This window comes from Lepidochelys kempii, chromosome 2 (genome assembly GCF_965140265.1).
Source record: "Lepidochelys kempii isolate rLepKem1 chromosome 2, rLepKem1.hap2, whole genome shotgun sequence".
Classification (NCBI taxonomy): Eukaryota; Metazoa; Chordata; order Testudines; family Cheloniidae; genus Lepidochelys; species Lepidochelys kempii.
The window spans coordinates 136,135,457-136,155,937 of NC_133257.1; the positions used below are offsets into that span (position 1 = coordinate 136,135,457).

The 20,481-nt window shown below is 42.9% G+C and overlaps 2 protein-coding genes across 6 annotated transcripts in view; one reads left to right on the forward strand and one right to left on the reverse strand.

Moving 5' to 3' along the window:
* ANKH (ANKH inorganic pyrophosphate transport regulator) overlaps positions 1-20,481 on the forward strand; it is a 281,913-nt gene that overhangs the window by 151,576 nt on the left and 109,856 nt on the right. The window lies entirely within an intron of this gene.
* Positions 8,465-20,481, reverse strand: part of OTULIN (OTU deubiquitinase with linear linkage specificity) — a 50,528-nt gene continuing 38,511 nt past the window's right edge. For all 4 annotated transcript variants that reach the window (XM_073332301.1, XM_073332304.1, XM_073332303.1 and 1 more), the window contains 3 exons: positions 16,346-16,471; positions 13,845-14,114; positions 8,465-11,481 (listed from right to left, as the gene is read on the reverse strand). In XM_073332301.1, the coding sequence (XP_073188402.1) occupies positions 11,287-11,481; positions 13,845-14,114; positions 16,346-16,471 (591 nt within the window). In that variant the 3' untranslated portion in view covers positions 8,465-11,286. The remainder of the gene's footprint in view (positions 11,482-13,844; positions 14,115-16,345; positions 16,472-20,481) is intronic.

Below are 20,481 nucleotides of genomic sequence, written 5' to 3' on the forward strand. Positions count from 1 at the left end.
AAACTGGAATTTCAATGAACATCAGAAATGCTGGTTTATAGAGCTTTCTGGATGGTGAAGTTCCAGATAAAACAGCTTTTACTGTACACAGGTAATTAAACTCTGGAACTACCAAGAGAGGTTGTGGAATCCCCATAATTGGAAGTCTCGAAGAACACCTGTCAGGGATGGTCTAGGTTTACTCAGTCTTGCCTCACCGCAGGGGGCTGGACTTGACCTCTTTAAGTCCCTGCCAGCCCTACATTTCTATGATCTTCTAGAAACTGAATCCTGTATTAAATTGAAGACCATCCTGGAGGAATTGGAGCATGGCTGGTGTTCCTGTTTCCCATGTCCCTGTTTCTTGCAATAAATCATTTGCTCTTACACATTGTTGTGCTGTAGAATCATTTCTGGAAGACACTGATGATCTAGTGACTTGAATGACTGGATTCTGCTAGGATTTACCTCAAGTTTCTACACTGATAGATTTGAGAAGTCAAGACTGGGGTGTAACATGACAGAATAAGTCCAGTCTCAGGTTTGGGTATGGCAATCTCTGCTGTGTCAGGGAAACCAGGGGAAGGGGGATTAAATTCTCTGAAGAATAATGTTACTTTCTCTCACTCATGTGTGTTTTTGCTTTGGTTTTTAAACTCATGAATTCAAGGCATTGAAAGATGTTAAGAACCATGGTGTGTGTAACAAGTTCTTACCTCTCAGGACTCTGCTGCTTCAGTTTCCCTACGGCTTTGCATCTGTCTAGGCCTTTCTCCCAGGCTCCTAGGCCATTGTAGGGGTCTTCAGTGAGTCACAGCACTGAGGTGGAAATTCACCCTTTCCAGAATGTAAAATAATGGAAATTCAAACAAACAGTCTTTCACCTCATACTCTCTTCAGAGCACAGCTCTGCCTCTATGGGTCTGTTCTCTTCAATGGAGGCTTTAGCCCTTCTGTTGGCCTGGACCCTCCTGGGCTCCAAACACCAACAAGATAACCACACCATCTCCTGAGGCAGTAGCATAGGGGGACCTATGCCTACCTTCTGTTATAGGTAGATTGCCCCACCTTAACTTCCCACTTTGCCCTGACTTTGTTTCCCTGGGCCATTTCCTATGCCACCTTTACATACCTTCCTCAGTCTATAAATACCTCCTCAATCTTCACCTGTATCCCAAGCCAAGACTCCTCAGTGGCCCTTTCTCAGCTGTTTTCTAAGTGGACAGCTGATTCCCAGTACTCCTTTCCCTAGCACACTAATGTTGAACAACTCCTCACACCTTCCTTCTCTCTGGAGTCACTCCCTTCTTTTAACTGAGCTACTGGCTTCCCTTATATAATCCTACTAGCTACATGACTCTTCTTGCTCACCTGACCCCTCCTGGGGCTACATTTCCCAACATGCTCCTGCTGAAACAGATAAGCCCAGTAATATCTGGGTAGCAGCAGCAACTCTCTTAAAGGAGCTGTCACATGTGTGGTTGAGCAGGCTGAATACCAACAGTACTGACAACCTCTTATCCCATGGGGAAATAGTCTGCACATCTTGCTTAATCGGTTTCACATACTCTGAAAACTCCCTAGCCACACCCATCAGAAGGGGAAGAAACACTGTTTTCCTGCTCCTTTTTTGCTCACCTCATATGGGTCAACTTTTCTTTTGTCTGAGGCAGCTTCCATTTGCATCAGCTCTGCCCATTGGGCCTTCAGGAGCGTAGGTGGGGAATGGCTTTCATGCTCTGCCTTAGCAGAGACAAACTAAATTCAACTGAGCCTTTTAAAAAAATCATTCCCATCCTCCTCGCTGGGGGGAGCAGAGTTAGTTACTAGCCTCCTCCACAGGGAGTCAAGGATCCATTTTAGAATAGGCCTGGGGAAGCTGCCACCCCCCTCTTCTGTTTGGGGAGATGTGCTCTGGCTAGGAGGGGGTGACATGCTTGAGGAACAGAGGAGGGTATTTTGAATGCTTAGCTTCAGTTAGATTCAGGCCCTTCCTTCCCTGCGTCTTCCATGACAACAAAAATATCAGGCTGTGGTAAAGCAGAAGACAACAACTGTGCCTCTTTACCGCCGAGAGCCTTCTCCTGGCCTAGCAAGGGTTTGTGGGAACATGTCGAAGGCACTTGCAGAAAAATTAAGGATTATCCTTTAATGTACCACCCCTCTTTTCAACACCACGAGCTAACCCACGCCAGGATTGTTCTCTTACAAGTTGTTTTGCTGCCGGCTCTCCTCCTCACACCGATATCAACAGCTGGACAGAAGCAGTTGTTCTATCACGTCCTGCTTGGCTATACACCATGAAAAGGAGAGTGTGCTCCTTTGGTCCAGTCATACCCACTTCTGACCCAGTCGCCTAACGTCAGAGACAGGAACCAGAGGAGCTTCCAGAGCTAACACAAAGCCAGCAAGGAGGAATTTCTCACTCTCAGAGTCCCCTTCAACTCAACCACCTCATTCACTGGAGCAAACACTCAAATTTAGCACTTCAGAATCAGGGCCTAAATGCTATGCCAGTGCTGGGAAGTGGAGTCCGCTGCAGAAGAGAAATCCCAGAAAAGGCTAAAAGGGTGGGGGGGGGGGGGGAAGGGGACAAAGTTCAGGCTCTCACATGGCCCTCAACCTTGACTGTATTATCAAAATAGCAGACACTTGCTGCAGATTTTTTTTTTTTTTTTTTTAAAAACGACTGCTCTTCGCCTTTTACACTAAACCATGTTTTATAGCAAAAAGGAAAATGTTCAGAAACAGAGGAAGGGCTGAGTTCTGCAGTTCTTACTCAGGCAAACCCTCTCCCCCCCCCCCCCAAGCTACAGTGGGCAGAATTGTGTCAAATAAAGGCTCTGGCACTGGACCTAAAGCAGGCGTTATTTACATTTAATTTTAACGTGTTTTTAAATTACAGCAGATTTACATCGTAACAATTGGAAAAGCAGCATACCAGGAGGGACCACTGTGATCATCCAGTGACGCCTCATGTATAACACAGGCCATAACACTTCCCCAGCATAATTGCTCGAACACATCTTTTAGAAAAACACCCAATCTTAACTGAAAAATGGTCAGTGATGGAGAATCCACCACGACCCTAGGTAAATTGATCCAATAGTTAATTACCCTGTTAAAACTTTATGCCTTATTTCCAGTGTCAATTTGTCTAGCTTCAACTTCCAGCCATAGAAGCGCATTACACCTTCCTCCCCTAGACTGAAGAGGCCATTAATTATATATTTGTTCCCCATGTAGCTACATATCGACTGCAATCCAGCTCAATACATCACTCTAAGGCATGTTTTCTAATTCTTTCATCATTCTTGTGGCTCTTCTCTGAACCCTCTGCAATTTATCGACAGCCTTCTTGAATTGTGGGCACCAGAACTGGACAGCACATTCCAGCCGCAGTCGCACCAGTGCCAAACAGAGAAGTAAAATATCCTCGCTACTCAAGATTCCCAACCCAGGATCACATCAGCTCTTTTAGCCACAGCATCACAATGGAATCTATGAACGAACAGGGCAAAATAAAGCTCTAAAACTTTCCATACTCTCTTGCCTACAGCGACATCTGCTGGCAATCACTAAAAGCTAACTTTCTGACGAGCTTGTACCTACTCACTCATTCCGTCTCCTTTGCAAAGCCAAAGTTAATGGTTTTTGTGCAGCTCTCCATAGACTGAGGGTGGGAGGTAGAGGGGAACAATCTTTTTTCCTCCCCCAATGCCCCATTTGCAGGGTAGAGTATAAGTGACAGTGTCCTTATGCAGTAGCTGCTGCAGTCTATCCTATTGTTCAGTGCAGTATGGGGGTTTGGGCAGTGCTTGGTGTCTGTGAGGGAGGGGGTGAGCCTCAAGATGCAGCAACCCACCACCCTCAAAAATAAACCATTTAAAAATTGAGCCAGGTCACTTTAAATAGTGTTACCAAGCTACTGCTGGCAGATTCTGAGAGAACCCCAACCCCAATTTTCAGAGTACTTGAAGCACTTTGTTTCAGACAGAGGACCTGCACAGTCCTACATGCCCTGTATCCCCTCAGGCTTCCATACGTAGCAGAACTACAAGAGTTGCTCTGCACTTCAGACCTTCCTTATCTGCCAAGGGTGCAGGGAGCAAGACTGTCTTAATCACTGATAACTGAAATCTTGACCTAAATCTCTCACAGACGTAAAATATGAGTGAAAAAGTCCTAGACCACAAGGAACCTTAATTGGCCAGTTTTAGTCCCCTTTCTTCCCCTCAAAGCAATATATTTGAATCAAAGCAAACAAACACAGACTGGAAATCCTGGAGTTACGCTATTTGAATGTTTAAGTAGTAGTAAAGGTCATTCATAAGTGAGCATTTTCAGTGGAAATGAAGCACAAAAAGGAAGTTGTTCTGAACATTGAGTTCAGGCATTTAGGCCACCTTTGACTCCATACCATTATTCCTTAATAATATACTCTGAGCAAATGTAGCGGAGCATCACTTATCTTAATAATTTTAACTGTTTTACTAATACACACACTGAGTCAGAGTGTAACAGATTGTTTTAGCTAATTTACTAAACTAATGTCAGATCCGAACTCACACTGAACAAGTCTTAGGTTTTTGGGTCAGGAATGGTTTTTTCAGATTAATATTTTCCATCTAATCTGGGAAAGAGACGTAGACAAGGCAAAAATATACTGCCAGTGGTTTTTGCAATCTTGCAGGTATGTCCATCTCACGCAAGAACATAGTTAAAAACTGAGTGACAAGAAACTGTCCATAATACTAACAAGTTTATATTTATGGGCATTCAGAATTAGGTAAAACAGGCACTTCATGCCCATCTTACTGAACAGCGCCACCTAGAAAAGGTTAATCTCACATTTCACATGAATAAGATTGGTGGTTCACTCATGATATTAAAAGAAAAATCATATATCCCATCTTCATGCTCTGAATCTTGTTAAGGTTGGATGGGGACTTGAGAAATGTAGGTACTGTTCTCAACTGACACATTAACAAAGTATCTCAGACAAGTCACCCTCTTTGTAAGGGGAAAACACACTTACATGCCTCATGGATGTGTGCGGATAACTTCATTAACATTTGCATGATGCTCAAGTTCTATGACGAATGCCACAGGGGGGAAAAAAACAAACCAAATCCTCCTCCCCCCAAAAAACCTATAAATTATCATTTTTATACCCTTCATCACTCCAATATGGTATAATTTGTACCATACTTGCACAGGACAAGATGTCCCAAGCCATATATGTGATTGGGCCTCTGACAGACAGGTGAGCTTGCTCAGGATTAGGCCCAGATTGGAAACTAGGCGGTTGTCTCATACTCTACTGTGGGCCAAGCAGTAGAGTGTGCGCACAGAAAGACTGAATACCCCCTACACACCATGGGGGCCTCTGTGAGAAGCAGAGGAAAGAGGGCATGGCAGGGGGTTAGCTAATGGAGTCTCACACACAAATATACAAGGGCCAAACTGTCTGTCTGGTGGAGCAGAACACCATAACCACTGTTCCCCTCCCCGATAACCCACAAGCCCTGGAGCACATCAGCTCCATTACGCTTTTCCTTTTACTCAAGATTTTTCATTTTAGACTTTGGCCAACAGTGATAAAACCCAATGAAAGAAACAAACAAGGAGTAAGACACAAAATGAAGCAAATACTCAGGAGTGACGGGTGTTGAATTATAACATGACCAGGTTCCCATTAAACTGTATCCCTCACAGCTAGCAGTTCAATGGCCCATAATGTACACAGGTTTTCTTGCCATCCTACCAGCTTACTTTACCTTACTGGATCATGAGCAACAAAGCACTGGTCACCGGGGCCATCGCTTCTCCTCAGCTCCAAAGCATATGCTGCCACGCCCAGTCTCAGTCAGGGTTTATTTCACAACAGAGGTTAACAACAAACAGAACACAATCCTTGGCCCCAGGCTTCAGCGCCATCCCTCCCAGGGGTCTCTAGCACTCCAGCATCCGGCAGTCAGCCAGCTGTTCCCCTTCCTGGAGCAGCAACCACAGGGCTGCTTCACTGAGCCCCCAGCTCCTTGCTCTAGGGACCCACCACAGGGGCTAGCTCTATTCCACTGTAGCTTTCCCTCCGCAGCCTGTCTCAGTCTTTCCTCTCTCCAGATACCTACGAACTGCCCTTCATAGGCCCAGATGTAGCCCAGCCCTCTTCAATTAGCTGGATTGGGCTCACCTGCTCCAGTCCAGGAGCACTAGGTCTATCCACAGGGACCAGATACCTTATGACAACTAGTAACTCATGAGCAAGCTGGCAGGTATGAGCCCCTTTGGCATCTGTCATGCGGGGAGGGAACCTGAGAAGTCTCTCTCTCGCTATTAGACCTCTAAAAAGCTAAAGCTTTTCCACCTTAGCTTTTTTTTTTTTTTTGGGGGGGGGGAGGGAGGGAGTCAGGAAAATCCCCTTATTTATTTCCCAAGTTACGTCTCTTCTGTCTCTGAGAAGCCATGTTTAATGGAAACCTGCTTAAAGCTGGTTAGATTTAGAGGACAAACATTTCTTCATTCAATGACAAGCTCCTAGATTATACTCAACCTAAACCTATGGTATCACAAGAAATGGGCACACTCATACAACAGATCTAAAATGGGGTTTAGCCTCCTTAATATAACAAAAGGATGAAAATGAAATAATTCATTCGCTGCACACAAAAGTGCCAGTTATGCTCTCGAGATACCATGCCGTGACGCCGTCACAGCTGGTACCCATTGTAGAGTGCTGGGATGGTCGGACAATAGTGTTCCAAAATTTAAACATCACCCACCTACATTTTCTCTCTTTTATTAAACACTTTTATGCACTACAGAGCTGATCTGTTACCTTTGTGCTCTATTGACAAATATATATTTCAGTGTTTTCAGAAGCAGCTAGAAATAAATATTCAAATCAATGCATATTTTGGCACTGACTAAAATGGGAGCAGAATCAGGCCAATATATATTTTTATTCAGCACCCAGAAGTGGGCTAGCTGCTTCAAGTAAAAGAGAGACATGGTCCCACCAGTGAAAAGTTTATAATTTTTCAGGTTTCAGAGTGGTAACCGTGTTAGTCTGTATCAGGGGGAAAAAAAATAAATAAATAGGGAGTACTTGTGGCACCTTAGAGACTAACAAATTTTTTTGGGCATAAGCTTTCGTGAGCTACAGCTCACTTCATCGGATTCATACAGTGGAAAATACAGTAGGAAGATTGTGTGTGTGTGTGTGTGTATATATACACACACACACACAGAGAATATGAAAAAATGGGTGTTGCCATACAAACTGTAACAAGACCAGCAACCACACAACAAAAACACTAACCCAGGAACCTATCCTTGCAACAAGGCCCGTTGCCAACTCTGTCCACATATCTATTCAGGGGACACTGTCATAGGGCCTAATCACATCAACCACACTATCAAAGGCTCATTCACCTGCACATCCACCAATGTGATATATGCCATGTGCCAGCAATGCCCCTCTGCCATGTACATGGGGCAAACTGGACAGTCTTACGTAAAAAAATAAATGGACATAAATCAGACGTCAAGAATTATAACATTCATAAACCAGTTGGAGAACACTTCGATCTCTCTGGTCACTCAATTTCACTAAAAGTCGCAATTCTCCAACAAAAAAAACTTCAGAAACAGACTCCAATGAGAAACTGCAGAACCAGAATTAATTTGCAAACTGGACACCGTTAAATTAGGCTTGAATAAAGACTGGGAGCGGATGGGTCATTACACAAAGTAAAAACTATTTCCCCATGCTAATTTTTTTTTTTTTTCCTGCTGATAATAGCCCACCTTAATTGATTGGTCTCATTACAGTTGGTATGGCAACACCCATTTTTTCATGTTCTCTGTGTACATAAAATCTTCCTACTGTATTTTCCACTGCATGCATCCAATGAAGTGGGTTTTAGCCCACGAAAGCTTATGCCCAAATAAATTTGCTAGTCTCTAAGGTGCTATAATTTTTCAGTTACACATAACACAAGACAGGCAACAAGTAGTTAGAGGGGAGAAATGCACAGACTATGTGGGAACAACAAAAATCAGACACCTGACTGCAAAGTTCTCATCTCTACCACCTAGGTGGTCCGATACTACAGTAATGGGAGTCATGTAAGTACCTAGCTAGGTAACTGGATAACGAGCTAAGGTATCTGCTATATCTTCCAACTCATTCCAGTTTCAGTGTTTTAACTATTGCCACCTATGGGCCCAACCCTGCAATCTTCACTCAGAGCAGCTGTTGCTGTCATAGGTAAGCGCTCACTGAAGAATACTCAAGGGCACAAGAGTAACTGGATCACACCACCACTCTCCTTCTCTATCCACTATCTCAGTTTCTTCATTTATTGTCTCCATTGAGGTGGCGTCCACCTCACTTGTTCAGCTAAGTATAGGAGAAAATATAAGGGTCTGAAAGCAAATAATTGTCCACTCTGGAGCACCAGATAAAGGAAACACTGCAGTCAATATTAAAATTTAATATATTTGAAATAGATGTTTAGTTGAACATATGTATACAATGTAGCTGAAAACGGAGTTTTTTGCATTAAAATATTTTCATGAGTGTAACATGCAAGGCCGTTTCTATTCTCTGAATATCCTGAAGTGTCCTGTTCCCACTGATGTCAGTCGTAGTTTTGCCACTGACCTCTACAGAAGCAAATTCCAAGTTTTTAGCAGTATTCAGGCTTCCACCATATTCTATGGATAACAATTATGCAAGTCTTTTGGGCTTGATGCCACAACCCTCACTTGCACATGTTGCCCTACAGGCACCAGGACTGCAAGTCTGCACCCTAAATATACCTGCACATTGCACAACTCAAAAAAACCTATGGATTTTTTAAAGTGTTTTGTTTAGGCTCATACATTTTAGTCTCAAGTACAATAACCCTTCTTAAAAGCAAAAAGACACCAATGTTCAAGATAGAAAATTAATCAGAAAAAACTGCTTATGTACTATTTTTCCATTAAAGTCCAGGTGAAGTGAAACAACTAATGTAAACTTTTAATTTGTAAGTGTCTTCTCCTTTTCCTTTGCTATCGGTAACGTCTCTGGCAATTTCTTGGTTATTCACATGCCACTAGTAAGTTGACAGAAACGGCAACAAGCCTTAAACCCCGCATTTGATCTCAACATATTCTTTATCACAACGTTTGTTATGCTCTGCCCTTGCAGCTTCCAGGAACCTTTAACACAAAACATCATGCTAATAATTTTCCATAGGGTAGATATAACAAAAAGATAGAGCCATTACTTATTGCTAGGGTGTGAGATCTAAGTGTGGTCAATACATACTGTATACTCTAGTAAGCACACTACACTCAGAATATCCAGAAGCCTGCAAATACTACATGGAAAAAACACAGTAACTACGTCAGACACTAGTTAAGAACTGGGGGTCAAATTCTGCCTCCCTTTATGCAGGTGAAAAATCAGGAATAACTGACAGCAGAAGTTGGCCCTCACCATTTAAAATGAAAAAACTTAAATCCCATGTAAATTGAGGAATTATCATCAGGCTGTTTTCAAAAAGCTGTTGTTATGGACTAAATATGCAAGAGAAGTTTAGAAGATAGTTCAAACGGAACAGCACAACCCAATTTTCCATATTGCTGTGTTTTTTAGTATACCTTTAAATAAAATGACCCTAACAGGTCCAATCCTATTGGACAAAAAGTGTGTCGTAGAAGAGGACAGACACTCAACTACCACTGTCTGGTTTGCATGCCATTTAAAGTCATTTTTACTCCTATTCTGATCATTTGCATGCCACATTTCAGATTTAAACCAATTCATATGGCTACAATAGAAAATCCTGAAACTATGACCACATTGCAGAGCACTGCTGCATTACTATTCCAATTTATTTTTAGAACACTTGTGAAAGGTGCCAGATTGAAAGCCCTGAAGAATCGCTGGCCCACAGGAAAACCAGAGGCAGCAGTAGGGCTAGATTCACATTGCATGCTCATTTGGCTCAACCCCAGCCAGGTTTCTAGTGCAATCTCCAGATCCATTCAAATCCTTAGCCTCTCCACTGAGACTTCCCATAAATATGCCAATTATGAGAACAGCTTTTGTGATATGGGCATGTGTTCACTAGGAACTGGATTGACAAGTTTATTTCACATACTCTCCCAAAATGCCACCACATGTTAATGGCTTTCAGACAATACACAGCTGAGGAGGATCTAAACTGCTGACCTCCAGGCAAACTACTCTATAACCCCAATCAAGTCTCTTTGCCATGCCCTTTCAGGGGAAAATTATTATTATTTTTTCCATCATACCTACTCCCTAGTTTACACATTTTATATTCTATTATACATAATCCATTTAAGAGATTTGTTCCAGAGAGTGCCATGAAAATTCATTTACACCAAGCAACAGAGACCAACTTTATTTTCTAGTCAGGTATTCTTTAAAGGGAGGTTGTGTGTGGGGTTTACAGACCGCACACAAAGTCTAAGGGAGTGAAGGAGAGGTACAGGGCCCATTGGGCCCCGCCTCTCAGCAGCTTCAGAACATGCTCCAAAAGGAGGGCCTGCTTAAAAGGGGACTCTGAAAGTCAAGCAGGAGAAGAGTGAAGGAGAGGCGGTCTGCATGGAGGGAGCCAGTTTGCAGCTTCTGGGACAGAGCAAACCACAGGAGAAGGGTCTCGACTGTGGGTAAGACCTAACTGGGAGGCTGGGGGCTTGACCCTTTTCCCTCCCCTGCTCCCTGACAAGGGAGAATATCTGGACACTGAGAAGTGAGCTACCCGTTTGCTATCTGAACTGCTGAGACTTATGGGGAAACTCTCTGCTGGGAGGGGGCAGAGTGCTGCAATCATCCTCCAAAATGAAGAGAGAGAGCGGGGATGTAGCAAGTGGCTCAGAGGAAACTGGTCTGGGTTTTATCAGCAAGAGACGCTCCTCTCCCCTTTCCCTTGTGTTGGGATCTGGTGGAGAGGGAGGACCCAGGTCTCTCTACTTTCTCCCCACCAGGGAATGACAGACCCTAACTCAGCCACCATGCCCATGGACCATCCAAGCAAGGCCATCTCAGGACTTTGGGGTCTGCTGAGTCATGGCATGCCCACTAGGCCTGCTAGCCCCAAGTCAGCCCACTACAAAGATCCTATTTGGAATTTCAGTTCAATCCTTTGTAACTCGAGATCCAAAGTACTGTAGGTTTCACCGTGTAAATCTCATCATGACTTTATTTCAAAATAGTGTTGGAAATTTAACATCCAGGTGAGACTTGGATATCAAATTTATAAATCTGCCAAAATCTCTTGTTTACAAACTAGTCTCTTCACACATTCTGACTGGAATATTATAATGTCTGTCATCTTCAGTTATAAGAGTCACCACAGGCCAGTCCTCCTCTGGGTCATTGGGATAAAGTGTGATGAATTCATCAGTGCTGTATTTATACAATCGATAAACTCTGATGGTATACTGCAGAGCATATGCAAGAAGAAACATTTCCACCTAGGTTGAAAGAAAAAAAATCAATTAGAATGTAATGCATAATACTAGTGTGTATTTTTCCAGACACGTTATTCTGTACAAGAGGACCCTTAAAATGGAGAATGAAGCTCAGATACTGAGATTCCCTTGCATGAGGAAATTCACTGAAATCCCATCCTCAGGGTGCAAATACACAACGATTTCACACTGTGTACTCATTACACAGTATAGCCAAAATTTTTAATCTCAAGTGCTTAAGGCAGTGAAGTAGTTTGTTCAAATGTTTGAAAATCAAGACACTTCATTTCAAAATGAAAGCTATGTGTTCAAGGCTTTTGAAAGAAATAATGCCACTTATTTCAGTGCTTAAGGTACTTAGCTTTAAACATTCCTGATAGAAAATTGTGGACCTATACCTGTATCATTTCCTGAACAGAGGCTACCAACCACTGAATGCTCCTTTACTCCATTGAGACAGACAGGAGTCAGTCCAAGTGCACTAGATGTTCAGAATTCAGTCTAAGACACGTAACTATAATGGGGTCAGATAGATTTGACTCCCCTTGGACAAAGCCTGAAGACTTACATTTAAAAAACAAACTGTTTAAAGCACTTTGATATACATTTGCTTTAGTATAACTAAAGCAGCACTTCATACCTGCTATAGTTTTTTAAACTTACACGTAAGAACAGTAAGACAGTGAGGGGGAACCTCTGCTTGATGCTGCTCGTGCTGTAGAAGTTGGATTATTTCAGGACTTTAGTTTCTAGTGCTACACATGTTAAAAGCAGTAACACTCTTTATAAAAGAAACAGAATTTTAAAAAATGAGAATGCATATGCACTCAGAATCCATGTCCCTACTTGTCTTTAGATAGTTTAATGTCCCTCAAAGGAGGGAAACGAGGACACGACTGCAGAAATAGCTGGAATAGAGTTGAATTGTGCCTTTAAGGCACAGCAGTAAAAGCTAAGGCATGGTACTTCCCCAGGAAATGCCAGGAAGAACATGAGCGTTGCACCACCACCACACTTGAAGGTACGGCGGGCATCCACTCACATCTGCACCCAGCCAATTCTTCCAGTTGGAGCAAGGCTGATGGTAATGTGTGTATGCATGCAGGTTAGGACCATTGCCCCCGCCCCATTTCATAGAGACTAGCACTGTCAGCAGCATTAGCCTCTGTAGTCCTTGTGCTCAGCAAGTACAAGAACCTTATTAGGCCTGTTGCCTGCATGGATGTGAGGTAGCAAGGAAGGGTTTCCCCCAGTCCTTCCCACCTGTCTTGTGAACTCATACAGGGCCAGGCGTAACCTGTTCTAGTCATAACTTATCAGAACAGTCTCATTGATCTCAATAGGATGAGTCATTGAGTAAAGTTCAACTCCATGTGAGTAAGGGTGACAAAGCTGGACCCCAAGAAAAGCCAACAAGTTAAAGGCAGGTGATAACCGACTTTACTTGAAAAAGGTAGAACTAAGCACCTAGTCAATGAGCGTTTAGTACAAAAACTTAAATGGGAACAGGATCCGGCCCTTAGCTATTCTTGATTAACAAATGCACAGTTGAGCACTGCACTTAGGATTTTTATCCTGCAACTACACTTCTGAGGGTAGTTACACTGATTTAAGGAATCTGGTCTTTTGAGATCAGGCTCCCTGATTGTTTTTTAAATATTTGTACTACCTTTCACACCAATATCTTCATTAACCAGTTTGTGCTCTATACATTAAGTCATGGTTCACTTAGGTAGCTGCAATTCCTCAAGGATGAATTATGCTGTTTTTCAGGTAATCAAGACCAGTAAAAATGTCTATCAGTCAGACAATGGATTTATTATGCAGTTCTTGTTGCATATATGTTTGCCTTATGTAATTAATTCAGTACTGCTAGCTTTTCATATATTACAATTATATTTTATATATATATATACACACACATACACACACCCCCACCCCTTTATTTTGACATTTAAATCAACATTTTAAATAATTAAGAGTAGTGGCCTTTTCTGGTACAATAATAATCATTCAAGACATTAATCTAATTCTTCATTTACTTTACTAAAAAACCTATATGTAAAAAAATGAGCAACATTTCTTCTCCAGGAGTTATATGCTCCAGAAAACAGGGGTTTACAATTACAAGCACAGACCCTTAACTAGATCACCACTAACGAGTATGGCTATTATTCCATTTACTGAGCAGCTACCCTTTTACAAGCATCAAACCACATCAAACTTAAAGCTGCTACAGCTCTGTTGATTTTCCCAAAGCATTTCAGAAAGTGTTTTCGTGATTAGTTCTGCTTCTACCACAACATGAAAGTCCTAGACACTAGAAAACTGCCCGTATACTAGAATGCATAAATAGCTCTCCTTACTTGCTCAAGGCCTCCAGTGTGACCTATTTGATTCAAGTGATTATTCATTAGCTGACTAGGGTTGCTGGATGTATCCCGGGCAAACAGTAGCCATGAGAACACTGGTACTTTCTTTCCTTTTTTATCATCGTCATATAATTCGATAGCTGTGTTCAGCATCAAAAATTTCACAGCTTCATAGAGACTGTACTCCTCCTCTTCATTTGTAAACAATTCGTCACAAGCTGTTTGTCTCTCTATGGGACTTTTCATTTCACTCATACTCTCCCACTATAAAAGAAAACAGGATCATCAAGGTAAGTGACAGCATATCATTCATAACTGCAAAAGGAAAGAAGGACTTTTTCAAGTGTAGATTGCCACATTTTCAGCACTGCTACTTTGAATTAAATGTATAAAGGGCTCTCATACACGTATTTTTACTTGAAAAAAAATAAAATCCATTTATTTTAAATCCTCCCATAGCTGTAGCTGCTGCCTTTTTCCTGTAGCAACAAGTATCTGATGAGGCTGAGATCAACAGAAAGAAAAGGAAAGGGGAAAAAGTAATGGGGTGGAGAGACAGATTCTGACAGAAGAGAGGCAGTAACCTTTTCATTGGCTGTAACAGTACCTATAATTTTCATATTCTCCCTGCATCTCAAATACCTACAGTGCTTTAGCTATTTAGCTCCTACTGCATATAACCAAACATTAGAATTTGACATAGTAAATCTGTGCCTATTTAAAATGTTTAAAATAAAATTGTAAATATATGCACACAAAAGATATGAATAATGGAACCAATAAAACAAACATTCTACTAAGCCAGGGGTTCTCAAATTGTGGGTCGGGACCCTAAAGTGGGTTGCTCCCCCATTTTAATGGGGTCGCCAGGGTTGGCTTAGATTTGCTGGGGCTTGGTGACAAAGATGAAGCCTGAGCCCTGCCGTCTGGTGACGAAGGTGAAGCCCAAGGGCTTCAGCCCTGGGCAGTAGGACTCAGGTTACATGCCCCTTGCCTGGAGTGGAAGCCCCTGGGCTTTGGTCCCCCAACCCAGGACAGTGGCACTTGGGCTTTGGGCCCCCCAACCCGGGGCAGCAAACTCAGGCTTCAGTCCCCACTCCTAGGGTCATGTAGTAATTTTTGTTGTCAGAAGGGGGTCACGGTGCAATGAAGTTTGGCTACCGTTGTACTAAGCGGATTCCATGCTGTAATAAGAAAACAAATCAAATGCTAATCTATAAAGAGTACAACATTTGGGAAATGTTAGATAACAAATGATAAATGCTGTAACAGCTATATGTATATACATAAACATACACAAATGATAAGGGGAGTAAAGGATCATTTTGCTGTGTAAAGATTCAGTCATTCTATCACTGCTTGCAGCCATCCACCACCCCACTAAGAGCATTTGTCCAATAGGGAACACACCTCTGCTCTCACTAAGGATGTATGGTAAACATGAACCAAAATAGTGAGAGTGAACCTAGAACTATGTATTTCTAGTAATAAAATTTTATGTTGACAACAGACTAGTCTATGCATCATCTAATTCAAGAAGGGAAAAGAAAGTCCCCACAAATTAGGAAACATAAGAAGATTCATTAAAATGTCACACTGTAGTGGTGAAGTATAATTCCTCACACCCTTCTGGTATCTTATATTTATATAGCACCTTTCATCCCTAAGGCTTCTAAAAACACTTTACATGGTACTACATAAATGCAGGAAATCCCTTCACCCCTGGGACTGGGAACAGCAGCTAGGTGGCATGCCAGTAGATCGCCCAACAGCAATAGTGAGGGGGTAGATGGAGGTCTGTCCTAGCACTCTGGTCCAATATTTTCCAACTCCTTAGAAACAAGGGATTTTTCATGCCCATGAAGACTAGAAATGTCCTCAGTTTGTAAGGTCTCATCCAGAAAGCACACAGCTCTTCCCCAAATGAGCACTCTTACTTGGAACGCAATTATCTACCTAAGTAGGGTGAAAGGCTGAATCACCCTCACAGGAGTGTTACACTACCAAGTAGTGCCATATAATATGAATTGTGGCACTAGGTCAATGCAACACTTACTGTGTTGCAGTCATCCAACCCACAGTCTCAAGCTGCTTCCTTCATTATGTGTGTGTTATGTTCATCATAACATGAAGGTTTTTATCAGTTCCATAACTGTATGGCAGGAATATCCTGGCAAAACTGCTCTGGGAATAGGTTAAAGGCTTCCCACTTTTCTTGTGCCTTTAGGCAAAGAAATACTATGCCTTAACATGGAAGTGGTGAAATCTAAGATTTAAATATTAATCTAATACTAAAGAATTCTAAATTCCATTTTCTAGTCTTAGAAGTTTTCTGTTGCCTTTAATTAGTGTCATAAATTCTAGATATGTTAAGTAATTAGTTACCCTTCCTAGAATAATAATTTTATTCTGTTAGGATTTAGGTTGAATTGGTGGAGAGCTAAACATACTTATTTGTAACTCACTAAGGAAAGTGAACATATAATTTATCCAACCTTCTTCCTTAGAAGTATTAAGTAGTCTTTAATTTCGTCACTTAGTTCTCCCATCTTCCTGCCCAGTTTCTGTCTTAGCTGCCACTGTTTGATCCAATCGTGTCTGTTCAGCAGCTTTTCTGGAAGCTACAAAGTTGAGAAAGAAAAACGAGCAACTTATTAAGTCAAATCTTGGAAGTAAAATTGTCAAATTGTGGTATTTTCCTGAAGATATTGCTACATATTGCTGCTCACAATGGTACCCTCTTATATTCTTCAAAAAAGCGGTCGTGTACAAAAAGTATACGCCACCATTTTTTGCCCCTTTTTTAAAAAAAGAACGAGCTTGTTGCATCTCTTGTTGGACAATAGATGGAATTAAATCAGCAGCTGGGAGATTAGCCCGTTATCAGGCCACGAGCCAGCCACAGATCCTTTCCAATGGCACAAATTTAATTAAAGCTCAGGTGAATGGTAACAGTCACCAACTGCTGGTGGCTTGAGGGACTGTGTGAAATTAATATTGGTTCAGTTCCACATTAAAAATATATTTTATATATATATATACATACACACACACACACACACACATATACACACACACACACCCCCTCCCCGACCGGCCAAGGACTGAATGGCGGATGAGGACTCTGCTAGTGGCATAACACCCACCACTAAAAACAGACCACTTAGGCCACCTAAATAAAGCTAAGGTAAGGCCAAGGGTTCCCTCCCATATTATGAATATTTTGTAGTCTTCAATATTCTTGAAGGAAGGCAAAAAGTTTTAGAAAATTGCAATACTGTAATAAACTCTTGCCTTCTATTTATCCTTTTATTTTGGCCTACATGCCCAACCTGCACTTAAGGGGTTTCTGAAAACCTTATAATCAGCACAGCTTATGCTCACGCTGAAGGACAGTCAAAGATCTGCACCAATCGTGAACTGTCAAATACTAATGAGCTGAAATAATATAGTATTCAAAATTTGGTCCTAAATCAGTTTTAAAGTGGCTTGAGAAAATAGTCTGAAGAAATACATATTCAACCCAAAGTGTCTGGTGTAACTGAACTCTAGAAGCAGTTAACATATGATCAAAGAAAGGCAGACTTGGTTTAAGATTTTCCTTGAAAGAAAAGAAAGGGATAACTTAGATGATGCTAGCATCCACATCTGCATAGATCCTGATTTCTTAAAAATGTAAATTTTACCGTAACAGCATAGAAGGATGATCTACTCACCTTGTAGTTACTTGAGTTCTTCAATATGTGCATGGACACCAGGGAGCTCCCATAGGGTCAAAAGAAGAACCCGAGGGGCTGTGCAGATCCAGAGGGACAGCTGGTGCACAGACAATCCAGGAAGTTTTTGGAGAGAGTGTTGGGGACAACTTCCTGGTGCTAGTGCTGGAGGAACCAAGTAGGGGCTGTGCTCCTCCTGTTCTGCTGCTCACAAACAAGGAAGAATTGGTAGGGGAAGTAGAAGTGGCTGGCAACCTGGGTAGCAGTGACCATGAGATGGTCTGAATTCAAGATCCTGACAAAAGGAAGGAAGGAAGGAGAGCACCACAATACAGACCCTGGACTTCAGAAAATCAGACTGACTCCCTCAGGGAACTCATGGGCAGGATCCCCCGAGAGGCTAACATGAGCAGAAAAGGAGTCCAGGAGAGCTGGCTGTATTTTAAAGAAGCCTTGTTGAAGGCGCAGGAACAAACCATCCAGATGTGCAGAAATAGCAGCAAATATGGCAGGCGACTCCCTTGGCTTAACAGAGAAATCTTCGGTGAGCTTAAACAAAAAGGAAGCTTACAAGAAGTGGAAACTTGGACAGATGACTAGGGAGGAGTATAAGAATATTGCTAGAGCATGCAGGGGTGTAATCAGGAAGGCCAAGGCATGACTGGAGTTGCAGCTAGTAAGGGATGTGAAGGGTAACAAGAAGGGTTTCTACAGGTATGTTAGCAACAGAAGGTGGTCAGGGAAAGTGTGGGACCCTCACTGAATGGGGGAGGCAACCTAGTGACAGATGTGGAAAAAGCTGAAGTAATCAATGCTTTTTTTGCCTCTGTCTTCACAGAGGAGGTCAGCTCCCAGACTGCTGCACTGGGCAGCCCAGTATGGCGAGGCGGTGAGCAGCCCTCAGTGGTGAAAGAACAGGTTAAGGACTATTTAGAGAAATTGGACATGCACAATTCCATGGGGCTGGATGCAATGCATCCGAGAGTGCAGATGGAGTTGGTTGATGTGATTGCAAACCATTGGCCATTATCTCTGAAAGTTCTTGGCAATCAGGGGAGGTCAGGGACAACTGGAAAAATACAAATATAGTGCCCATCTTTAAAAAAAACGGAAGAAGGAGAATAGAGAGAACAACAGACCGGTCAGCATTAACTCAGTTCCTGGAAAAATCATGGAGCAGGTCCTCAAGGAATCCATTTTGAAGCACTTGGAGGAGAGGAAGGAGATCAGGAACAGTCAACATGGATTCACCAAAGGCAAGTCATGCCTGACCAACCTGATTGCCTTCTATGATGAGATAACTGGCTCTGTGGATATAGGAAAAGCGGTGGACTCCTATTCTGATCATTTGCATGCCACATTTCAGATTTAAACAGACATGATAAATCTTGACTTTAGCAAAGCTTTAGATACGGTCTCCCACAGTATTCTTGCCAGCAAGTTAAAGTATGGATTGGATGAATGGACCTGTTCAACAGATCAACGGCTCAATGTCTAGTTGGCAGCTGGTATCAAGCGGAGTGCCCCAGGGATCTGTCCTGGAGCTGGTTTTGTTCAACATCTTTATTAATGATCTGGATGATGGGATGGATTGCACCCTCGGCAAGTTCGTGGAAGACACTAAGCTGGAGGATAGGGATAGGGTCCAGAGCGGGGTGGGCAAACTACGGCCCAGATCCAGCCTGCAAGCTGTTTTAAGCTGGCCCACGAGCTCCAGCACCACGTGGCTCCCGAAAGCTGTGGCATGGTCCCACTCTGGGACGCAGGGTCAGAAGCTGCAGTATGTGGCTCCCGGAAGCAGCTGCATGGCCCCGGGGTGCAGGGTCAGGGGCTGCTCCATGCGTAGGATCCAGAAAAGGGACATGCCCCTGCTTCCGGGAGCTGCTTGATTTAAGTGCCATTTGAAGCCTGCCCCTGAGTTTCTCCCCACGCCCCAACCCCTTGCCCTGTTTCCCCTCCCACTCTCCAAACCCCTCGATCCCAGCACGGAGCACCCTCCTGTACCCCAAACTCCTCATCCCCAGGCCCGCACCAACTAGGGCCCTCACCCCAACCCCAATTTTGTGAGCATTCATGGCCTGCCATACCATTTCTATTCCCCGATGTGGCCCTCAGGCCACAAAGTTTGCCTGCCCCAGTCCAGAGTGACCTAGACAAACTGGAGGATTGGGCTAAAAGAACTCTGATGAGGTTCAACAAGGACAAGTGCAGAGTCCTGCAGAAAAGGACCTGGGGATTACAGTGGACGAGAAGCTGGACAGGAGTCAACAGTGTGCCTTTGTTGCCAAGAAGGCTAATGGCACATTGAGCTGCATTAGTAGGAGCATTGCCAGCAGCTCAAGGGAAGTGACTATTCCCCGCTATTCGGTTCTGGTGAGGCCACATCTGGAGAATTGCATCCCCGTTCCCCCCACACACACACACTACAGAAGGGATGTGGACAAATTTGAGAAAGTCCAACAACAGAGGGCAATGAAAATGATGGCACACATGACTTATGAGGAGAGGCTTAGGGAACTGGGCTTATTTAGTCTGCAGAAGAGAAGAGTGAGGGGGAATTTGATAGCCTTCAACTACCTGAAGCGGGGTTCCAAAGAGGATGGAGCTAGTTGTTCTCAGTGGTGGCTGATGACAGAACAAGGAGTAATGGTCTCAAGTTGCAGTGCGAGAGGTCTAGGTTGGATATTAGGAAAAAACTTTCACAAGGAGGATGGTGAAGCACGGGAATGGGTTACTTCGGGAGGTGGTGGAATCTCCATCCTTAGAGGTTTTTAAGGCCCAGCTTGACAAAGCCCTGGCTGGGATGATTTAGTTGGAGTTGGTCCTGCTTTGAGCAGGACGTTGGACTAGATGATCTCCTGAGGTCTCTTCCAGTCCTAATCTTCTATGGATTCTAGAAGATCCTGTCAAAATGC